The sequence below is a fragment of the Ammospiza caudacuta genome, chromosome 6 (genome assembly GCF_027887145.1).
Source record: "Ammospiza caudacuta isolate bAmmCau1 chromosome 6, bAmmCau1.pri, whole genome shotgun sequence".
Classification (NCBI taxonomy): domain Eukaryota; kingdom Metazoa; phylum Chordata; class Aves; order Passeriformes; family Passerellidae; genus Ammospiza; species Ammospiza caudacuta.
Genome location: NC_080598.1, coordinates 3,046,627 through 3,069,108, shown reverse-complemented (window position 1 = coordinate 3,069,108; position 22,482 = coordinate 3,046,627). Strand labels below are relative to the sequence as shown.

Below are 22,482 nucleotides of genomic sequence, written 5' to 3'. Positions count from 1 at the left end.
CCCTTTGTTGTATTTTCAATGGATTGATGTTTTTAAAAATCAGAAACTCGAGCTTTGGAAGAGAGTGCATTGAGTTCCCCCTGTGAGAGCCAATTTGTGGGGGGTGTTATAGGTTAGTTGCGGTGGGGAATGAATCACTGACTAATAAGTCCAAATAACATGAAATTTATTAATTGATAGAGCAAGCGATAATAGGCAAAGTCAGCGCCCCGGGCACGCTGGACGACAGGAGAGTCTCCGCTCTGACACTGCCGCACTCTTCTGGTTTTCTGTGGAGTTCTTATACAGTCCTTCTTCCGGGCTGATGTGCAGTACTCTGCGTATTCTTCTTTTGTGTTTAGGTGGTCATAGTCCACCTCCCGGGATCTGAAGATGAAGGTTGGTAATTTTCCTTTGTCTGATTCCTGGAATTTTTAGGTTCAATCTGCTGAGTTCTTGGAATCTTAGGTTTACTGAGCAGATACTGTGTTGTCAATCATAGCAAACCCCCCACCCATATTAACAGTTTACTAAACAGATAAACAAATGTTTGTGAAACCTATTGTCTTTTGGTTTCATCTTCCTTATCTTTTAAAGTCTGGAAATTTACTTAAACAAACTAGAGATGTTGCAACAGTCTTACTGGAATTACTTTGTCAGCTTTGATGAAAAAACTTAAAGTTTTAACCCATTACAGGGGGGGTCTCCTTTAACCTGATCTTGGTTTCTTTCTCCGCCCTCTCAGTCCCGAGCGTTTCTGTCGAGCTACTACCGCGAGCACAACGTGGAGCTGTCCAAGCTGCTGCACAGGCTGGGCCAGCCGCTGCCCTCGTGGCTGCGGCAGGAGCTGCAGAAGGTCACGTAGCACCGGGGGCGCCCGGCCCGGCGCATCCCTGCCCGCCCGCACCCTCCCGCTCCTCCGGCTCACTCGGCATCGTCAGGACAGGACCTCACGGACCGCGCCCTTCCCAGCGAATCCAGACAAACCACAGGAGAATACATAAAAAGCCCCAAACCCAAGCCCGACAAGTGTTGGAATGGCCGCGCTGCCGGCGGAGCGGCACCGAGCCCCTCGGGCGGCTCCCGGCCGCTCCTCCTGCACTCCGGCCGGGGCCGCGCCGAGCCTCGCTCCTCCCCTCAGGGGGCACCACGAACTCTGCGTGGGACGGACGGACACCGCACGGACAAACTGCAGTCTGTCCGGACACGGGCAGAGGATGGGAACGTCTCTCGCTGGACTGGGAGGTTGGTCATGCGCTGGGCTTTTCCCGCTTTGTTTGCAAATCCCTTCATGTTCCCAGCAGGCCGCGCAGCGGGCACTGCCTGCGGCCTGCTATTGACGGCTGAGCTTCTGTCTGCTGAGCAGCGCTGTGCTTTTGAAACCTCAGACACTGCGTGAGTCATTTAGGGTCTCGGTCTGCAAACTGGTGCAGAAAAGTACCTTTAATTACCTTTTTCCGTGTTCTGGACACAAACAGTGTGCTGGAGCACAAACCCTTCCTGTAGACTTTTATGGAGTTGAAAGGACAAACACAGCCCCTGTATATCACACAAACATGTATGACATACATATCTTCACTCCTGAATATCTGCCTTGTGTATCTTTAGATCAGACACACACTCACTTTTAAATACCTGCTTTTTGTGCCCACAGGGAAATGAAAGGGTGGTTTACCAGAAATGTGACATGAACTGTGCTTGGTTCTCAGAGCTGTGGGGGCAAGGTCAGCAAGGCAGGGCAGACACTCCTTACTTGTCCTGGATGGAGGTCATTCCTCAGACCTGGAAGTGGTAAACACATGTATTTGTATGTAACATAGAAACCCACAATCCCTTATCTTAGAGCACTGGCAATACCACAGATGACTGGAATAATGAGAGCTCTGGGTAAGTAAGGCTTGCTCAGAGAAGAGTATCTAAATGGAGCATTTGATAGAATTATAGCTGTTAAAATGCATTAAAACTGGCTCAGCTTTAATTAGAAGAGGACTGCCTCACTCTTGATTAAAAGCTGAATAAACATGACACTGGTTTCAGGAGCTTTTCAAGGAAATGAGACAAACACTAGAGAATCCAGAAAATTATTTCTTGTTCTTAACTTTTTGTTTAGAAAGAAGTCCATCTCTCCAGCTCTCAGCTCTGTAATGGCACCATGTCCTGAAAATCCACCAGATATTTTTATACCTCACTCGTATTTTTTAGGTTTGAATGGGCCTCACATTTCCGAGAGATCTCATGTTCCATTGAGAACTGACATTTGAATTGACTTCTTTATGTGTCATAAAGATGAAATAACATTATTTCCAGGTTCACTCCCTCCACTTGTAACAGGACCTACCAGCACAGAATTTCTCTGCACCACCGTGTGACAGAGGAGCCTTTGTGAACTGCCTGGAAATGATCTCCTTTGCTTTTTTATGCCTTTTTATGTCACTGACCACATCATTGTTGGGATTCTTACAGACCAGCAAAACAAACGCAGCAAAAATGCAACAATTATTGAAGGCAAGAGGGCTGTGGCTGGGAAAGACTGTGCTGGTCCTTCTTTCTGTCTGTAAGCCACGGGATTCCTGTGCTGTAGGCTTTAATTCAGAGTTTCACAGTGCTGCAGGGGAACTGCAGCTGCAGTTTGCTCCCATTGCCCTGGAAATGAGAATTCCAGGATGTGACCCTGTGGGGCAGGGAGGGGAGTCAGGGCCCCTGGCAGCAGAGCTGATGATGAAAGCAGAGCTTTGGGAAAGCTGAGCTCCTATAACTGAGGTTGTCTTTGAGCAAGAAGCAATCAGAACGGAATCCAAACCCCTCTAAATTATGCATTGACCTCTCAAGGTCTAAAATAAAGTTGCAGGATTAACTGCTCCGAGATGTTGTCTAATAAACCAAATTTCCTCTCTGACAGGGGAGCAGGCTGCCAAGAGTCCCCCAAACAAATTAAAATGGCGGAATTAGAAATTCCTGGGGGAGGAAGAGGTTGTGTAATGAAAGCGCTGATGGGTCCAGGCTCTCTGATGTGATCATGAGGCAGTGGGGATGTGCCCTGAATACAGAACCAGGAGCTGAGTGTTTGCTCCTCTTCGTTCTCCCCCTCCCCACATGAGGCAGGGAGATGGGGGATCTTTCATCCCCTGAACAGCCAGGGGGTGGGGTGCTCCTTTCCCCTCTGCTGGGCCACCCAAAAGGGAGACATCAACCACTCATGTAGCTCCCATCAGTAACAAATTATGTTCATAATAGGCTTAAAATTGATGTTTCTAACAGGAATGTGAGTGTGCGACATCTGTGTCAAGCAGGGACGTAAATCAGCAGTGACCAATGGCTGATTTGATTGTACTGAACTAAGGCTAAGTTTGGGGTTTCTTCTACATAACTCCGTGTTCATGGGACAGGAATTTCCCTGTCAGACAACATTTCTTACACTGTCTTTATTTCTCTTTTTGTGTTCCAGTTCATCCTTTTAGTGTGACTGCAAAGGTGTGGACCTGCCCACGGACTCGATTCCTCCATCACTCTCCTACCTAGAAAAGCTGCCAAAAAGAAATCAGGATTTGCAGGCGACACAGATTCTGAAGTGTTCAGTGCTCCAGTGACTGGATAACTTTTATAAGACTTCTATGATTTCTGCAGTATTTCAGAGCAAAGGACATCCTGTTGATAGAGCTGAGGAAAAATTTCACTGTCTTGCCCAAGCTCTTTTTACTTAAATTTTTCTTTCTCCTCCTACATGACGACAGCAAATCCAGTTGAACAAATACTTGGTGTTGAAGCAGAAGGAATGAAAATAAATTTTGATCACTCAAAGTATTTTTATTGGGGGGGTGGGGATGGTGAGGGAGGTCAAGGGCTGTACTTGCTGGAATTATTTTAAATAATTGATGTGCTCACAGCTGATTATGGGTTCTTCTCACTGCCACAGAATAAACATTTCTGATGGTGTATTACAGACAGAGCTTTGCTTCTTCCCTTAAACCCTCCTTCCCATTCCCTGAGCCAAAATCTGGGCCTGCCCTCCCTAAGTTTGGCCTCCCTGCACCCCACAGGAGAGGGACACGCAGCCCCAAGCAAGCTCTTGCCCTAATTAAAAATAATTTTCTTCTGCTCCGTTTGAGGAATCTTGAAAGGCCCTGATTCCAGCTACTGCAAATTCCTCAAACTGTGCACTCAGAAGTATGAGATAGCTTTTTTTCTCTCCCTAAAATCTCGTAATGCTTCTATTTTTTATTATAAAATATTCATTTGTTTTACTGATCTGTGTCAGAATGAGGTTAAATCATAGCAGAGTCGAGGATTCGTTCTACAAACCTTCCAGAATACCTAATTGCACCTCCCTAGAGCTTCTATCATTGAGCAAATTAGAAATGACATTACAGATATCTCACCACAAGTTTTGCCCTTTTTTCCAGGTCTGCCTGGTGCTTGTAGACAAATTTTCAAAGGTAGCTAAATTTCCAAAGTATTTTAGGAGTCTAAATCTGTTAAAAAACCCAGGAAAACAAAAAACCCCAAACTTGTGGGCCCCTATACTTGTAGGCCCTAAAAATCAGCTGGCTTTCCATCAGGCTTTCCAGGTCCAGGCAAATTTCCTGCCTCAGTCTTATTTAATAAAAGAACAGCAGAATTCTTGAAAAATTTTACTACTTCCAGAAAATTCATGAATCAGACTATTTCCTCCTAGAACCTGGAAACCTGAACTAACTTGTGAGGTGATCTGTTTGTGTAAAGAGCTTTTCCTATGTCCATGGAGAGAGGAGAAGGAGAAGAGAAGGAGAAGGAGAAGGAGAAGGAGAAGGAGAAGGAGAAGGAGAAGGAGAAGGAGAAGGAGAAGGAGAAGGAGAAGGAGAAGGAGAAGGAGAAGGAGAGCTCTTTTTCAGGCCTGTAAATGTCCAAATCCCAGTCAGCAACTGATTTATAGAATGGCAGAAATGAATCCTGCATATAATTTATACTCCTATTTCTGCTCATGAGGAATTAAAGACTTCCCAGGAAACCAGATTGATATTTGCATTTCAGTCAGCTGCAGCTGCTGGGTGTGGAGAAAAACATTTAAAACATCTCAATAAAGCCAGATCTGCCACTTTGGGTTTGCAAAGCTGTTTGTCCTGCTGCAGCTCCCTCTAACCAGACCTGGGCCAGTTTTATAGTGCTCCTATTTCTCTGGGACTGGGAATGTGACACGTTAATACACAAATCTGTCTCCATCACAGAAGGTCAGGGGGGTTTATGGGCTGGCAGTTGGAGTCATCCTGGGGTTTTCTCAGAGGTTATTTTCAGCCAGGAGAAGGTCAGCAGCGGGTGGAGTGGGATTTCTCAATCTGAATTGCAATTCCATAAAATGCTGTGGGGGTGGAAAAGTGTGGTTTATAATTTGGGAGATAACTGCATGCCATTCAATTGACTTTGTACTTGCCACTTCTCAGAGTCTGGTGGATGTTCTGCTGCCTTGCAGAACTTATCTGTAACACACATCCCCTGTTGGTAATTTAGCTTCCCTTCAGAGGAGGAGCTGAGCTACAAGGAAGAGCTGGATGTTGGAGGAGATGAGTTTTTTCAGAACTTGCTCTGAGGCAGATATTTATTTACAGTTTTTCTTTAACTCTCTGTGAGTGTTTCACTGTGTTTGCCTTAGCTGGGGAATCATCTCCACATTAAATCTGCACGCCCTCCAAAGGCTCTCAATTCCCATCAGCATCAGCGGCAATTAAATATTCTGGTGACGGAGAGAATAGACCCACCAACAGAAAATGTTATTCAATGACATTGTAGCTGCAGCACATCTTCCTGCAGAGCTTTGTGTAATCACACCAAGTAAGCAAAGAGAAATTGTTCTGCAACATGAAGCATTTAATATTTCATAAGCAATCTGATCTAAAAAAGAAAAAAAGGCACAAAATCACCTTTTGGGTACTTTTTTCTTTTAGGAGAAAGTTTTGTGTCTTAGATTTTGGGGTTTCTGCCTTCCTACAAGGAAGTGCTGTAGCCTGCTTCCCCTTTGTGCTTTCCTACTCATCCACACTCCTTGGGGCTACTTCTCATCATCAGCATTTATTCATTCACCTGCAAATTTCAGTCCCAATTGAATTTCTGCCTTGGCTAACTTCTGCTCCCTGCTTCCACAGAGAAAAACTGCAGATCTCCCAGGGAAGCATCACCTTTCATTGCCTAGACCTCTTCAGGACCCTTTCCCTAAGGAGCTGGAGCCTTGACAATACTACATCCCAGTCTGCATAGGCACCTTCCAGGTGACGTGTCACTTCTGGACAGGATGGGTAGCCTTGGCGGCCGTGGAGCACACGCCAGTTATCAAATGTCAGTACGTCTCCTGTAAAGAGATTGCACCAAAGACAAAGGTCAGTAGTTGGAATGTTAGAGTTGATTCCTTCAAAAGACACAGAGGCAGATTCATATCAACAGTTAGTGAGCAATAATTTTAAGTAGCCCAGCTGGAGATGCACAGCAACAACACAGTAATTTTAACTTTCTCAACCAGAGAGGCCAGTTCCCTTTTGAGACCTCTTTCATTTCTTGTATAATGAGGAGTTAAAAAGCAGGCTGCTAGAGGAGTGCATACTGAGAAAATCAAGCCCTGAGGAGAATGCAAATCCATAGGGGTGAAATAAATAAAATGTGTGAAAACCATTAGAATACATTTTATTTGACCAGTCTAGTACTAGCTGTACTATACACATATATGCTGTCCCTGTTAAGAGAATTTCATGATAACAAAGTCAAAACACAGAGTTAGGAAATTGCATAAATAATGCTAGAATACCGATTTAATTTTTCTTCCTTGTGTGTCTCCATTATGGTAAATCTTGAATCAAATAAACTCATAGTCTTTTTTATCTTCTCCTCATTCCCCATACCACCATTTGCATTAATCAACAAAATGGATGCCACTAATGTAATGTAAGGCACTTTGTTTTTCCATTAATGTGATCTTACATATTATTTTATTGTGTGTTTCCAAAGGAGAGAGATTAATTTCCTCACAGACATTTTAGACACAAGTACCATAGTATATGAGGCAGTCAGATACAAAGATGAATTTACTTTCGTAATATCTCTTGAGAGATTCATGTATTTATTCTAATGCTGAGGAATGAAAGAACAGAGATTAAGGCCACACAAGACATTACACATAGGACTGCCAATCTATGGTGCTATTGAAACATCAATTTCTAATATCCTATGTAGCATAAAATGCTGTTTTGTATTTAGTTTAGAGATACATTTGACTAATCTATAGGTAGACTATTCTCCCCTGCCACTTTTTTCTTCTTTATAGTGTAACAATGGCAAAAGAAATCTACGAGATGAATGCAAGAAAGCAGTATGAAATAAAATAGATGATTGAAAGACTTGAAGTTCCTCCCAGTACTAGTGCTAGCAGTGTTCAAGTATTTTGATTGTCAGGAAAAACATGTGAAAAATTGTTGTAAGGAGAAGGAACTTACTGACCTGGTTTCATCTTGAAAATAAACTTGTGTTCTGCGCTGTTCAATAAATCATTAAATTCCTTTAGAGCTGCATAAAATGGCCTCACTTTTTCAGCTGGTATATCAAACACTGTGTCTCTTGTTGCATTGTTAAAATTGATGCGAATTGCTTGACCTCTAGAATCTGTGCTATAAAACAAAGAAAAGGGGAAAAAAAGGAAAAGAAAAAAGAATGTATTCTGTTTTTACTGAAACAGTTCAAGATGATTAAACAATAACTGAATTCTCCTGCTGGAATATCAGTATGTTTCTATAGTAAAATTCAGATTGATATTGGATTGGATTTTGCTAATTAAGACTAACTAGGAAAAGGGATAACCAGGAAAACGTGTGGACACTTAATTTGCTCAAAGATCTATATTATACACTCTTTAATTGTAGACTTTTTAAAATAAATAATCAACTTTTTTTTTTAATCAGGAAAGAATATGAACATTTACATTTCATCTTCTGATAGTATATAGTTCTTAACCTAAATGTTTCAAATGATGACCTCTCCTTAGCATGACATATACATGTACATTGGCTGGCATTTGGCTGTTTGCTCACCGGTAATTAGAGTAACTCTAATTACCACCACTTCTTGTCTGTGTGTGGCAAAACCAACTAAGTGGCACAATGCACAGTACAAGTCACACATTTCCCCAAAAAAACAGACTAAAGATCCCAACCAATCAACCAAAAAAACCACCCAAACCGAGAACTACAGACCAAGTTAAACCAGTGTTTTCCCACAAGGTGGCAGGAGCAGACCTTCTCTTACCAACACATCATCCACCAGATGACAACAGGGATTTTCTTTTTAGGTGTTGTTGAAACTACTCACTCTATAATCCTTTGTTTACTGTGCACAGCAAAATCACAGTAATCCACCCCAACATCAGTATAGTCTACAGCAGTAGAGGACAGGATCTGATATGCCTCAGGATTTTGTTTCTTCAGCTTGTTGCATACATGAAATCCATCTACAACTTCACTTTCACCTCCTGCAGCTGTTTGCTTTATACAATGAAGAAACTGAACCTGGAAGGAATTAACAGCTCTTTAAAAAAATAATTGGCTTGCATATTTAACAGTTTATTAGTATCAGTTCTCTCACATCTGTGGTTCTTTTATTCTGGTTGTTTGGTTTTTTTCCCAGTGACAGACTGAGCTCTCATTTACTGCAGCTCACAACACTCTGCCACCAGTATCACAAAGGCAGAAAATTAAAATAGCGTGTTCATAAATCCATCCCATTGGGATATCCTCTAATGCTTGCAACCTGTGAGTCAGTGGCAGAGGTCTTGCTTCTTTCCTTTGAGTCCCTCTTTCTCTTCCTACTACTTTCCAGTTCTCTGGAATGATGTGAGTTATGTGGATTACAGTTTGATATGACAGGAACGGGGTGAAAACATCTTTTCTGTGGCTGTCCAGTTTTACAGAAGGGCCCTGATTTTTTGTCTGTTATGAAAGGGCAAAAAAGTATTTATCTTTTACCAATTCACAGAAAACAGAATATACCATCTTAATCTTCATTCTTTCTCTGTTACCCTCCTGAGCTGAAGAGATGAGTCCTAAAATGTCACAACCTGACTGTAGCATTTAGACACTAACTTTTGTGAAATAATGAGAGCAGTACTCACAGCATATAAAGGACCTGAAAGTTTTCTCATATGGCAATATTTTCAATACTTTGTGAATTTAATTTTAAAATTATGGGATATATGGGAGACATGCTGAATTTATATCATACCATATAAATTGTATGCCATGTGTATATAGATCGGCATTTGCAGTATAATATATCGATATATTTACATTGCTCTTTTAAGACAAAATTCAGAGCCACTGATCACCAACCATTTTTCACACTACAAGAACATTTCCCTTTCTCCTTTTGTGGAATGAAAAAGCCAGTAAACTCAATTTACCCCAGGTGGATGCTGCAGAGCAGGGTAATCAGTGTGAAAACAGAGTCTCTCAGTTGTGTATGCTACATTGTTAGCATCTGCTTTGTCTTGCACTTGCCAAGTTGGTCTTTATAATGAAAGGGAAAAGAGAAAACACATTAGAACATCCAGCCTGCATGCCAGACAGTACACATTGAAACTGTGAAATCACAGCACAACAGTCACTTCATCTTTGGACATGAAAATATTGTAACATTATAAGGAAATAAAGATTTAGCAGTGTCCCTCCACCCCAACAGAGGCTTATTTCAGCAGTCCTAGATAAAACTTCAGTGTGTCAAGGGACATCTGGCTTCAGGGCAGTACCTGGAAGAGGGATGGCTTTCCAGTGGTGGAAAAGGCCAGCTGAAGACACTAACCAAGAGGCTTCTGCCAGTAGAAATCATCCTAGTAATGATGCTTCAGAAATAAGTGAGTAGAAGCTGGCCCATTTCTTTTTATCAACCTTTCACTTTCCCTTTGCCACATGGAGCACATTATCAATGAAATGCAGAACTTGTAAAGGCCATGTAATTTTCCCCAGAAGTTATTTTTAAGGCTTCATAATCTTAGAAAATATAGAATATCCTTTACAGGGGGATCTTTCCCGTAAGCTGAAAATTTGCTTCTGGAGAAAAATATCTTGATGAAAGACTTTGAAACTTCCTCCCTTTCTATGACATCCTTTTTGAGAACTAGCTCTGTTTATTTTATTATATAGTTCATCTCTTGGAATATGGCACAATTCAGTAAAAATTTTCTGACAATTGCAGTGAAAAAAGTAAGTCACAGCTATATGACAATGACATGAATGCCTCATGTTGCTGCACAGACAAAATGTGTTTTGAGTGACACACCATGCAGGAGAATTTGAGACCTAGAACCACAGGTTTTGTTTATACAAAGCTCATGTGATGGAAGACAATCCTCAGCAGATGCATGTTATAGATCCAGATGTTTGTCTGGAAAAGTGTAATTTACCATACAGAGATGATATAATTGCACGCACATCAGTGACCAAAAAGAAATTGTGAAATTCATTTTCCCTTGTGGAATACTATAGACAAAATATGTTCCAGATGGTGTGTGCCTACTTTTACTTCTTAATAACAGTTTAAAAAGAAAATAGGTTAAAGATCATGCAGATAAAATTATTTATATGTAGTATATAAATACTTTTGTTCTAGGAGTGCTATTTAGTATAGAAATTATGAAAAATGCTAAAATTAGATTTCTACAATTTCCAGAGGGAAAACCCTCTTGAGTATTTGCAAATGTGTTTAACTGACTAGGAGAAATAGTTTTTATTATTTGGTATGGCACATATTCATCAGTACATTACTTGAGTAACAGCACATATTCATTATCACATGACCTCAGTACTCAAGTGTGACAATTTCAACCACATTTCCACAGTCTGACAGCCAAAAAATAGCCCCTTTTTATAATTCCTGCAATTAGTGCTGAAGGCAGCTAGATTTGCTCCATCTTTAAATTCATAAGCTTTGGTGTCACTTGATGGTTCTAAAACAATTTAACACCGTCTTATTTAGATAAAATATATAAAATTGCTGGAGTGGTAACATTTTATAGAATCATCAGAAGCTTTTGTAAAAGCAGACATTGCTTTAGTATTGTCAGGATTTGCAAGGGAAGCTGCTCTCCAGGAGCTTTCCTTCCACACAGTGAGCTTTGGTAAAACCCAAATTACTGACTTGAAGTCAAAGAGGCTAATGGGGAGCTCAGCATTGAATAGGGAAAAATCAACCTCACTTTGTCTAAGTCTCATCTGAGCCGAAGCATCTTGGCCATGTTGGGGGGACAGGTAGTAAGGTTATGTTAGAGGACTCTGGGACCTTAAGGAGAGCAAAGTGGGTTGGAATGGTTTGTGGTTTAATAATTAGGGTCAGATTTCAAAGCCCATTGTTCAGGCTGTTTGATAGAGTAGGAAGATTGGCACCAAGCAGGTGTAGCAATTTTTTTGCATTAGATAGCAACATGGGTTCAGCCTTCATCAGTAGAAAACCAGGCTGACTGTCACCTCCTTAGTCCTGCCAAAGTGCAGCACTAGGAACTGAAGACACATTTGAATAATTTGATCTTACACTTCATTAAAAGTGTATGTCTTATACATATGAGATTTGGGACACGTGTCCTTCTCTTGCTGCTGAGGACCTCCAGGTGACACTGATGGATTGGCTGTTTCCATGGCAGTGCTGGAGCCCTGAAAGGAGGACTTCACACCACACCAAGCACTGGACAAGGCTTCAGAACAGAGGAGGAACACAAGGTCTCACAAGGTGAGAAGTTGGAGAAACAAATAGCAGTATGACTGGAGACTTCATTAATGCAGTTGGGTCTCCATAATGGAAAGAAAAAAGTTAATTTAAAAAGTGGAAACTCTTGGTGCTGTTATATGGCTGATATAGAGAATGTTTCCACTTTTTACAGTAATGACATTTTAGGGAGGTCACACCAAGCAGACATCTAGACACAAAGAAAGGCTTTTTTCTTTCATGTGTTAGAATTGTATTCATTGCTGTTACATTACAGTTTAAAATTCAGGGTTCTGTTGCGGTAATGTTTAATTTGGCAGGCTTGCCAACTCCAAGTTTATCCTTTTATTTCTCATATTTTGTAGGCCATGTATTTGGCTCCCAGTAAAACACCAGGGAAATAATGACCCAAAGTTATTACTTTATTACAGTTGTGAAAGCCACCCCAGGACTGGAAGCCAGCAAGAACTGAACTTCTGTTTTGGAGAGGAAAATTATGGTAAGTACTAGCTACAAACACTTTTTCTTAGTTAGATAGAGGTTACTGATTCAGCTCAGCAAGATCTGAGTTGCCACCATGGTTTGTCTGCTCATTTAGTAGGTGCTTGCAGAGGTAGAGCTTCAGTTTGCCAGTTCCTGGCATCAAAAAGATAATTTCCAAGTGCCTCCTTGTGCGCCTTCAAGCTGAACTCTGCTTGTTGGGATTGGCTATGGCTTTCCAGAGCAGGCTCTGTTGAAAGCAGGAAAATGGGTACTCAGCCCATTTTCTTGGTGAGGTAGGCCATGATACCATCATCTAAGTCTTACCTATAGCCATAACTCAAAATCAGACTAAATAAAAGTTTCAGAACAGATAACTTCCTCTGTTCAGAACAGGACTGAATTAGGGATTTCATGGCATAGATAAGTAAGTCTGTCTCACTGTTACCCTATATTCAACAGCATTTTCCTTCTCTTTGCAGTTAGTGTTATTTCTGCTCTTCTCTACATACCCTACCTGTAACAGCAGAGCAATTATCTTTTAAAGTATATGAACTTGATGCCAAATTTTCTAAAATATAGAGAAAAAAACATACACTTTGCTTTAGCATATAAATCCTCAAAAGAAATATAACAAGCTTAGACTAAGAGCATTAGAGGTGATTACAACACTGGCAAAACAAAGATTTTATAAAACAAACTCACCCATAAAATGTGAGACGCAGGAACCCAATCCTGTGGCCAAGTCTAATCAATTCTCCCTGCCCTGTAGCAGCTCCTGTCAGTAGAACAATTCCTACCTTCTTTAGGGTGCACAACCACCTGTATGCACTTTCATCATTGTACATGATCTCTTCAAAAGGTATTTTGGGAAGTTGAAGGTCTGAGCCCCAGTACTGATGTTCTGAAAGGGAAGAAATAGAGAAACAAGTTCTTAGCTGTTTTAGTATCAAAACTCTTCCATTTACTGGCTTGTATGCACAAACATACACACACATTCAAAGATAGTGCACAGGAATGGGTAAAAAGGACAAAGATGCTCATTCTTACTTTTTTTGTTTTGCTTAAAGTTAGCATTGATTCTAGTTTTTTGCAAAACTTGAAACATTACTGGTTTAAGTCAAGCATTCTCTAAAATATTGAATCAGGGCTTTTATTCTTACAGTAAAGACATAATTGTTTTTCCTTGCTATTATATATTTAATCTGAAGCTGCTATTCTTAGAAGAGTGTATTATAAAGCATGAAAAGATTTTATCTAGAATAATTGTTTTGTTTAAATCATAACTACCTTACTTGGTGTTTTAGCTAATATTCAGATAACTTGCCCAATCATCAATCACAGAGATCACACACTAAAAAATGAGACCACATAAACATTTGTAAAATTATGCAGGTGGCATGACTTATAAAATGCCTGTATCTCCATTTATTCCAACGTCTCTTCGTGGACAGGACAAATAAAAACTACAAATTCCAAGGAGCTTTCAGAATTGAGAACTTTGGGTAATTTTACCTCGTGACTGAAGGACATCCTATAGTTCAAACAAATGCGAAGATCAGGTTTGGGCTTCTTTTTTTACCTCTTTCTAGATATAGGTAGGAAGCACAAAATACAATATGCTCTTAAAAAAAAAATTAACTCAGACACTACAGAGTTAAAATATTTTTTAACCAGTAGTGTTCTTCTTTCATCTGGCTAAGGCTACTTAGAGATGGTCCAAGAATCAGAACACACATGGCCAGGAATAAGCTATCCACAAAGACCATCTTTTATGGTCTACCTGATTTTCAAAGAAGCAGCAGTAGTATGATTCAACAAGCTGTTCAATTTTGTAACACAGGTCTGCGAAATAAAAAAATGCAAATCTTCAGGAGACATATAATCTCACATCATTAAATTCCTTTTTGATACCACTCCATGGTCAGTTACTCACTGATCCACTGTGTTTAACTTAATATAGATCTTTTCACAGAAAGTTTGAAGGATGGTGAAAAAATAAAGTATGAATATTTTCACTTTATTAGAAGCTAAGAAATTTAAATAGACTTAAGTATGTTGTATAAGAATATCCTTTGAAAGACAGAGCAGGTGAATAACTATGTGAAAACTAATAGAACATTTTAAGTTTCATCTTTTCCATCCTAGTTTTCTTACTGACTTGCTAATAAATATTTTCCTAATTTTCCAGAAACAAGAAGTAGAATTTCAAGGACTATATCAACATATTTTCTTCACTTTGGAAAATAAATACATGCACCTAGAATTGAACTGCAGCTCCAGGAGTCCTAGGCTTCCAAGGGTACATGGACTGTAGTGTGCTCTTGTTCAAGTTCCCAATTGCTCTTGCTAGAAGTTTCACCTGATATGGGATGATCCTTCTGGAGCAGAGCATGGCCTGTGGTGTTGGGTTTTCCAGTGGGTTTGGCTTTTGTTACAGACCTGTGCTTTGTCACAGCACTGCAGAACAGCACATGCTCAGCATAGCAGGCTGGGATTGCCTTGGACTTTGGCATGACAAACCTGCCAACCCCTACAGCTGCCCTGTGGAACCACCACCCTCCATCCTCCACCCAAGCAGACCTGCAGCGCTGGTGCCTGTCCTCTGGCCTCAGATTCAAGCTGTGGAGCCAAAGGGAGGTAAAAGCTAAATTCAAAATGCTTCTCATATCACTTAACTTGAAGAGAAATAATTTTTCTGGGAATTTAGCCTTTGCAAGACTCTGAAATGTATTTGGGAATAGTACTGTAACCATAATATGCCTGCTGACTGAAGAGATATTTAACCTCTATGGTACTGCTAAAGGTGGAAATTGCAAAGTGTCAACAAAACTGAACTCTACACTGATACTCCTAAAACAGCTACTAAAACTGAAGAGCTTTTTTTTTTCTTTAATGCTTCACCACTTTGCATTTTAAAAACAACAACAAACAAAAATAGTTGCCAAACACCAACAAAACAAAAAACTAGAGATTAAATACAGTTCAATCCTGCCGTGCAAAGCCATAGACTCTTTTCCCCAAAGCGTCACTTTTGTTATATAAATTCCCTTCCAGTGACAAGTGTAGCCAGCACCCTTAATGCTTTAGGTTTGTCTTTCTTTTTAAAGGTGCAAGCTGGTACACAAATGCATGTAAATCCACCTCAAATTTCAGAGAAGAAAGGCTCCAAGTTTCCAGCCCCTCCTGACATGCTGATGCAGTCAAGAGCTTGGCCTTTGAGCTACTGCAGGAGCAGCCTTTTCCTCTTCACATTTGCCAATGTACTCCATAATGACACCATGAGGTTGGAACATTGCATATAGCTCCAAGTGGTAATATGAATGTGACCACACCATTTAATACTAATTATCCCAAAGAAAATGATTAATTTTAGCACAGGATCTCCAGCAGACTTTTTAATCTTTATGCTTTACATATTAGTAATTGTGGGGTTTTTCAAAGAGCTCTTAGAGCTTAATTTAAATACATTAGTGCCAATTTTGATCCTTCTAGTAGCTGCAATAGTTCTGAGGTCTAATTTCTCACACTTATGGTATACACATGAACAGCTTTTAAACAATTCATATTTGTATGAAAAACAGTGAAGGAATTCTCCTTACTGGTCCCAGAGAGCATCATAGTCAGGTGAGCACAACAGCAATAGGTGAAAGACAAGTCATAGATCTATGCTAAAAGAAGCAGTATTTACACCTTGGCTCCAGAAGAAAATGCTCTATGTTGTCCAATATTTACAATTTGACAGATTACCAGGTCCATAATTAATTGGAAAAGGGACAGGAAAGCAAAAGAGAATGGAAAAAAGATCTTGTGGTATGCAGGTTCTTCCACTTAAAAGTGTTTTTTAAAAAGACTTCCTGAAAGTCTTAGAAAACTGTATGCTCCCCATGGCATGTTATTCTTCCACATACCAAACAACAGGAACTTTCTACCCATTTTTATTCACAAAATCTCTTCAGCCTGAAAATCTATCAAGGAGCTGCACTGGACTGCACAGGGACTGTACTCTTTGGCAGTATTTCCTTGTGGATCCCAATCAAGCACTTTATTGTTTTATCATGTCATCATAGAACAATTTCTTCCCCCTGCTAAGGCAGTAAATACAGTTTCCATTGTACTACAGTAGAAGTAGTAGAACATATGCTCTGAAAGCAGAAGGGGTAAGAAAGATAAGGGTGAGTCATTAGTGTCTGGACAGCCTTAGGTCTCACTTGCACAGCACAGCTGCAGTTGCCAAATTAAAAATCTTTATGTTTGCAAATCACAGTCAGCTAGGTTGGGAAAGACTTTTGTGATCATCAAGTCCACCCCATGACCTGGCACCACCTTGTCAACTAAACCAGGGCACCGAGTGCCACATCCAGCCTTTCTTAGACATCTCCAGCACAGTGACTCCACCACCTCCCTGGGCCACCCATCCCAATGCCCAATCTCCCTTTCTGTGAAGAAATTCTTCCTGATGTCCAGCCTGAACCTTCCTGGTGCATCTTTAGTCTGTGTGCTCTTGTTCTGTGGCTGGTTGTCTGGGAGCAGAGCCCGACCCTCACTGGGCCAACCTCCTTTCAGGGAGCTGTGGGGAGTGATGGGGTCACCCCTGAGCCCCTTTTTCTCCAGGCTACACAGCTGAGCTGCTCCTCACAGGACTTGTGTTCCAACCCGTCTCCAGCCTTGCTGCGCTTCTCTGGACATGCTCCAACATCTCAACGTCCTTCCTGAAGTGAGGGCCCAAAATTGGACACAGCACTCCAGGTGCTGCCCAACAGGGGAACAGTGACCTCCCTGCTCCTGCTGGACACACCATTCCTGATCCAGGCCAGGAGCCACCTGGGCACACTGCTGGCTCACATTCAGTCTGCCACAAGTCAGCATTCCCAGGTCCATTTCTGCCTGGCTGTTGTCCTGTCACTCTGTCCCTAGCCTGTAGTGCTGTAGGGGTTGTTGTGGTTTGGATGAACCTCACCTTGCTGGATTCAGCCCATCTATCCAATCTGCCCAGGTCCCTCTGCAAATGTAACTGAACAACTCATACAGGATAAAAACAAGTCTTATAAAATAATTTTGTATCTTTATTGATAATTTATATTATGACTACTAAATCCCCAGATCGATGTGCTTTTCAAAACGGGAAGAATGAAAATCTTTTGAAAGAATTATTGCCTCTTTCAATAATTTCAGAACAATAATTTGGGGGGAGGGAAGAAAGGAAAAACAAAAATCCCATTTCTTGATCATACCAGGTTAGTCCTAACTACATTAGAGTTTGCATAAAATGAGAAGATGCCCTTTGTTCAATACCTGCAGATGGTGTGCATGCATCAACACTTGGAATTATCCAGCATTTACTACACAACTTGGGACAATGCTGATCAGATTTTCTGGAGTAATAAAAGAAAGTCTAGACACCACTAGAGTAAATTACTTCATCTAAAATTATTTTGCCTACAGCATGTATTTTAATGTTTGTTGAAAGCCAAGTGTATTTTTGCTGTATCATAAGTTATGTATATGGCAGCCTAACTTGTCATTAAGCCCTTATTAGTTATTACTGCAGGATAAATTCAAATGACCAAACTTTTAAAGTAAAAAAACTACTTTTAACTTCATCCTCCTAAAATTATCATCTCTCAGGACCTAGCAGAGAAACTGAAAACAGCATTGATACTGTTAGCACCCTGATTCAAACTTTTATGGAGCTGGATGTAAACATTCAGTACCATATTATCACATTTTAAAGAATTATCATAATTTGAAACCTTTAAATTGCTGTTTAAACATTAACCTAATTTAATATTAAAAATATTAGGTACCACTACAGACTAGCTCTGCAGAATCTTCTCTTTCACCCAACATGAAAATATGATTGTGATGTTATCTAATTTCCACCCCCACCTCCCGAACCCCCCAGCCCCATCCTATTGTTGGAATACCAGCATGTTGGAAAATGAGCCTCAGCAAACACAATGGAGTTAGATACTGGATACTGGCTTACTCTGTGTCTCTCACAAGCACCCTCTACTAACCCCAGCATCTGAATTACAGACATGGTAAATCATTCCTGTGACATCTGCTGTGTAGAACTCCAGTAAACAGAAAGAAAAAAGAGTATCTTTGAGACACCACAGCTCTAGAAGTAGAATATGGCTCTTTGGCTGTTCTTTTGGGAGCATCTTGTAAGTGGGGCTGAAATGAGCCTTGATATACACAAATAGCAGATTTTGATTTTGCATATTGCATGGATAGGATTCTGGCAATGTTTTAAAAGAGAAATCTTGACATACTGCCATAAAGCTATTTATAGTCACTTCATCATGCACTGAAAATCTGACCTACTCTTCTTTTTGGGCTTGACACAATGTCTGACATCTATGTTTCTGGAATCAGAAACCATGATGGAAAAATATTTTTTTTAAAAAAGCAGCACTAAAAGCAAATAACCCCTTGCAAAAGAAAAAAAACCACAAAAAACCAGCCACAGGTCTGAATGTCAGCAGTGAAGGAAGGTTAACCTTTAACTACAGCAGTCTGGCAAGCTTGCATTTCTCTTTGTTGAAGCAGCATGCAGGGCTGGCATTTCATAGCACTGTCTGTAACATTATACTCCTGGGCTATGGTTAGCTGCTTAAGGGCATGTGATTTGCAGTGTGCATCACCACAAGGAAGTGTGTGCTAAACTTACCAAAATATACAATGAAAAACAGATCTTAAACAGCCAGCAAGCAAACTTGCAGCCTTTTTTTGCAACTGAAACCTGGGGAAAACTGCAAGAAGGTGTCAATCATAATGAGCTAGGGAGCTCATTATTATCATTGTCTGAGAGCATGAGGAAGATTAATGACACCACTAAAATAAAGCCAGTTAATTGGTGTAACATTTATACACAATTTCTTCAGACCAACCATGTGAAACAGAATCTGAAAAAGCATTGCCCAAAGAATGAAACAGATCTTTGGTGTATATTTTAACCTGGATGGCTCTAATGGAGAGGAGCAGTAGCAGAGCAGAGAACTGGCTTCCAAAACATGCACTGTATTTAGATGCCAAAGGTAACCACTGCGCAAATGCATGCATGTGAAGGCAAATCACAGTCAGTTAAGACTTCATAATAGGTAAAAAATGTAGCATTACATCTGAAATATTGAAATCTCAGTAATTAATACCTTTGCCAATGAACACAACCTGAGATCTAGATTATTTTGCATGGGTACTAATTAAAGCAATTTACATCGATCCTCTTGAAGACTACGAAACATCCTGCTAGCTTTCATAGGGCATTCATTTTCACAAATAAAAGTTCTTGCCATCTGAAAAATCAAGTCTAGTTTCCCTGAATGAGGTCTGCATCTTCACCATATTCACTCTGGAAGCATGCAAAACTCTTCAAAATACTAAACACAACCGTTTATTTTTGCCAAAAGTAAAGTAGATAGAAACATTTATATTATCAGGGGAAATAGATCCATTCTGAACTATGAAGAGTTTATTACACATCCATTGAAATGAATGGAGATATTTCTTATCTTTTAAACCAGTAATGTCCTATTTTAACAGATACTGTATTAACACTGAACACAGCTTTCTGCAAGAGCAGATCTCGCAGGAACACCGTCAAGAGCAATCGCAGGCATCCTCCAAGCTTTCACACCTCCATGCTCAGTCTGAAATGCTGTCAAATTTCTGACTGATGAAATGCATCATGCCAAACCTCGTGGCTCTATAATTATCCACTTTAAAGGGTAAGTGATCTGTACAGGGTAAATGTCACAAAGACAGTTGAACAAAATACTTTGTGATCAAAAGACAGTCTACCACTAAAACACGCACGGGAAGCAAAGCAAACACAACCTGAACTTCAGCACTACACACTGCCAGGCTACACAGTTACTTTTTAACAAGAAGGCCATGAAAAAGGGGAAAAAATATTTCAGTTGTAACTCCCTTGCAGTTCCAAATAAACTTTCTTTTTAGAAAAATTTAGAAAAAATTTAAATATTTTAAACAGCACTCAGACACTTGCATAGCCACAGACCACTAGTGGTCCATGGCTCATTTATGAGACCTACTAACACTTTCTGGAAACAGAAGGCTTTTAGGAAAGTAAGTACAGCCCAAGTAGTTGCATTTCTCCCAGGTATAGAAGGTAGAAGAGGGAAAAGATAACCACAGGTCCCTGTCACACATGCACAGCCTGGCACTGGGCACCAAGGGCTGTTCCCACAGCTTCAGCTGGGTAGACCTGGTCCTCACACAGGCACCTCAACCAGGACTGTCAGTGTCAAACCCCTTGCATTTGTCACAAGCATGGCAGACATGGATTTAATTCCTACCTGGCAAAAATAAATCTACTCGCATTTCAGCTCTGGCTTCTTCAGAGAAGCATCGTTTTTTCAACCACTCAGCTTCATATTCACTTGTGTGTTCATCAGGCCATGTAATAGAGATCTTTCAACACAAAGGAAAAGGTGAATTAGGAAAAAAAATATTTGAAAAACATCATCTAGAACAACAAAATTCCTTAGAAACAGCAGAAGTTGTAATACTTAGATCAATAATATCAGAGTTAAACTTTTCCTGAAGCATGATAGCAAACAAGTAATGAAAACCCAAATGAAACACCATTCACATTCTGCTACTTCTTATAAATGTTAATTTTCATTTCAACCCATGACCTAATTTGCTGGTTTGTGTGGACTGTTTCCACTGTGGGCGCTGCGCTTAACAGAAAGAAGGGAATTGTAAAAACTGGCACGTATCACTGGGGAGAGCACCTCAACCCAGCTCAGAAGAGCAAAAATTTCTTGCAAAACACTGACAGGTCGTGAGAAAAGAAAAAGAACAAGACAGACAAGGACCTTTTTCGAGAAGTCCACCTCCTACTTTTGAAGTCTTCCCTCTATCAAATAAATTTTTATAAAGTGTTGAGTTTTTCAAACTCTTGAAAAAAAACATGGATAGAAAGCATATGGCTTTGCTTGTCATGAACTGAAAGAGATCAGTCCAGCACAGACCCCTAGCTGAATTTTTAAGGTGGATGAATAGGTATCAATTCCCAATTCACATGACTCTGCTCATTCACATGATGGTAAAACACTGTCAGTATCATTTTAGTATTAATGCTGTGCTTTTATCAGTTTCTGAATTTAAGTGGAAGCAGACAATTCCTAATTTGCCTGATCAAATACTGAATTTACATGGCATTAATTTTGTGTACAATCAACTTGGGAGTCCAGAATTCCTCACCAGGGACCCTTATTCTGTGGCTGAGCTACTCACACATGAGCCAGCCTCTGCAAACTGCCCCTGCAGCAAGGCTGCCACATCTGACACAGGGCTGACTGCTGCATTTCCAATATGTTTAAAATATCTTTAAGTATAAAACCGAGGAAATCAGTTTGCCAAAGGAGCCACGAACTGTTTTTAATAAAACATTACAAAAATCTAAATCATATGCTAGGATTTTATATGTCAGGAAAGGTTGACATTCATAAGGAGGGCAGCTCCTCTCCTCTCTTGTCTGATAACCTATTTTGCAGGAAGAAATGTTAATGTAGATAAGTAGACAGGGATACAGACATTAGTCCAATTCTGATTATTGGCTTTAACTTTGGATCAAGCGTTCACTCAAGATAAAGGTTATTTTGCATCGAAAGTTTCCTAATAAAGCTGATATTTTTGTTATAGATTAAAGTCATTCATCGTCTTACCATTATTTTTTCATATTTTCAAGCCATTTACTTAAAAAATTAAGAGAGGAAGAAGTGTAAGTGTGATTAAATGTGCAAGAAATGTCTGAATTTTCAACAACTAGTGATGAAGAAGGATATGGCAGAATTTTGAAAAGCATTACTATATTATAAAAGTTGAAGCTTGAGTTTATGCAGCCTCTGCATAAAATCCATACAGTGAAGTTTCACATGAAGGTGGAAAGATCCGAATTCCCCAAAATGCGATTCTTCCTGAAAGCTTTGCAAATACCTGCTAAGGCGTGCAAACAAGCAAACTGTCATCAGAGCGCGACTTGCCATTGTCTCGAATTTAAATTAATAAGCATCGTTAGACAACTTTCACGAGAAGGTGAACGACGGCTTGCTTCAAATACCTTTTTGCTACCTGCCAGAGCAACCTGCTTGGCCACGATGTCCACATCCAGGTCCTCGAGGCGCAGCCTGCGCGCCCCGGCGGAGGGCAGGAAGCAGAGCGGGCACTGGCAGCTGTCCCGCAGCCACACGCTCGGGTAGCTGCTCTCGCTCCCGTCCTCCCACTGCACGCACACCGAGCGGCCCCCGCCCGCAGCCCGCACCGTCCGCACGGCCGCGCTCATGCTCA

The 22,482-nt window shown here is 40.5% G+C and overlaps 2 protein-coding genes across 5 annotated transcripts in view; one reads left to right on the top strand and one right to left on the bottom strand.

The window, feature by feature from the left end:
* LOC131558733 (bifunctional heparan sulfate N-deacetylase/N-sulfotransferase 4-like) overlaps positions 1-844 on the top strand; it is a 56,662-nt gene extending 55,818 nt beyond the window's left edge. The window contains 1 exon segment of the mRNA XM_058806723.1: positions 725-844. Coding sequence (XP_058662706.1) covers positions 725-844 — 120 coding nt within the window.
* On the bottom strand, positions 197-22,482 carry BBOX1 (gamma-butyrobetaine hydroxylase 1). 4 transcript variants are annotated; one of them, XM_058806425.1, is made up of 9 exons: positions 22,256-22,482; positions 20,484-20,598; positions 12,865-13,063; positions 9,386-9,491; positions 8,299-8,495; positions 7,435-7,601; positions 6,209-6,295; positions 1,655-1,761; positions 197-404 (listed from the first exon to the last, which is right to left on the bottom strand). In XM_058806425.1, exons 1-8 carry the CDS (start codon positions 22,475-22,477, stop codon positions 1,685-1,687), a joined length of 1,170 nt encoding a protein of 389 aa, XP_058662408.1. In that variant the 5' UTR covers positions 22,478-22,482; the 3' UTR covers positions 197-404; positions 1,655-1,684. The 4 variants fall into 4 exon arrangements, with proteins under 4 accessions (XP_058662408.1, XP_058662409.1, XP_058662406.1 ...); XM_058806426.1 differs by lacking the exons at positions 197-404; positions 1,655-1,761 and adding an exon at positions 4,795-5,311; XM_058806423.1 differs by lacking the exons at positions 197-404; positions 1,655-1,761 and having other exon boundaries at positions 5,336-6,295.

Bases quoted from the DNA above. Each gene is read 5' to 3' on its own strand.
- BBOX1 (XM_058806423.1), bottom strand. From the start codon at position 22,477: ATGAGCGCGGCCGTGCGGACGGTGCGGGCTGCGGGCGGGGGCCGCTCG. The intron at 13,064-20,483 runs GTAGGAATTAAA...CTTCCCTTTCAG, and splicing joins AGTAGATTTATTTTTGCCAG to AACATCAGTACTGGGGCTCA. The intron at 6,296-7,434 runs GTCAGTAAGTTC...ATCTCTTTACAG, and splicing joins TATTTTCAAGATGAAACCAG to GAGACGTACTGACATTTGAT.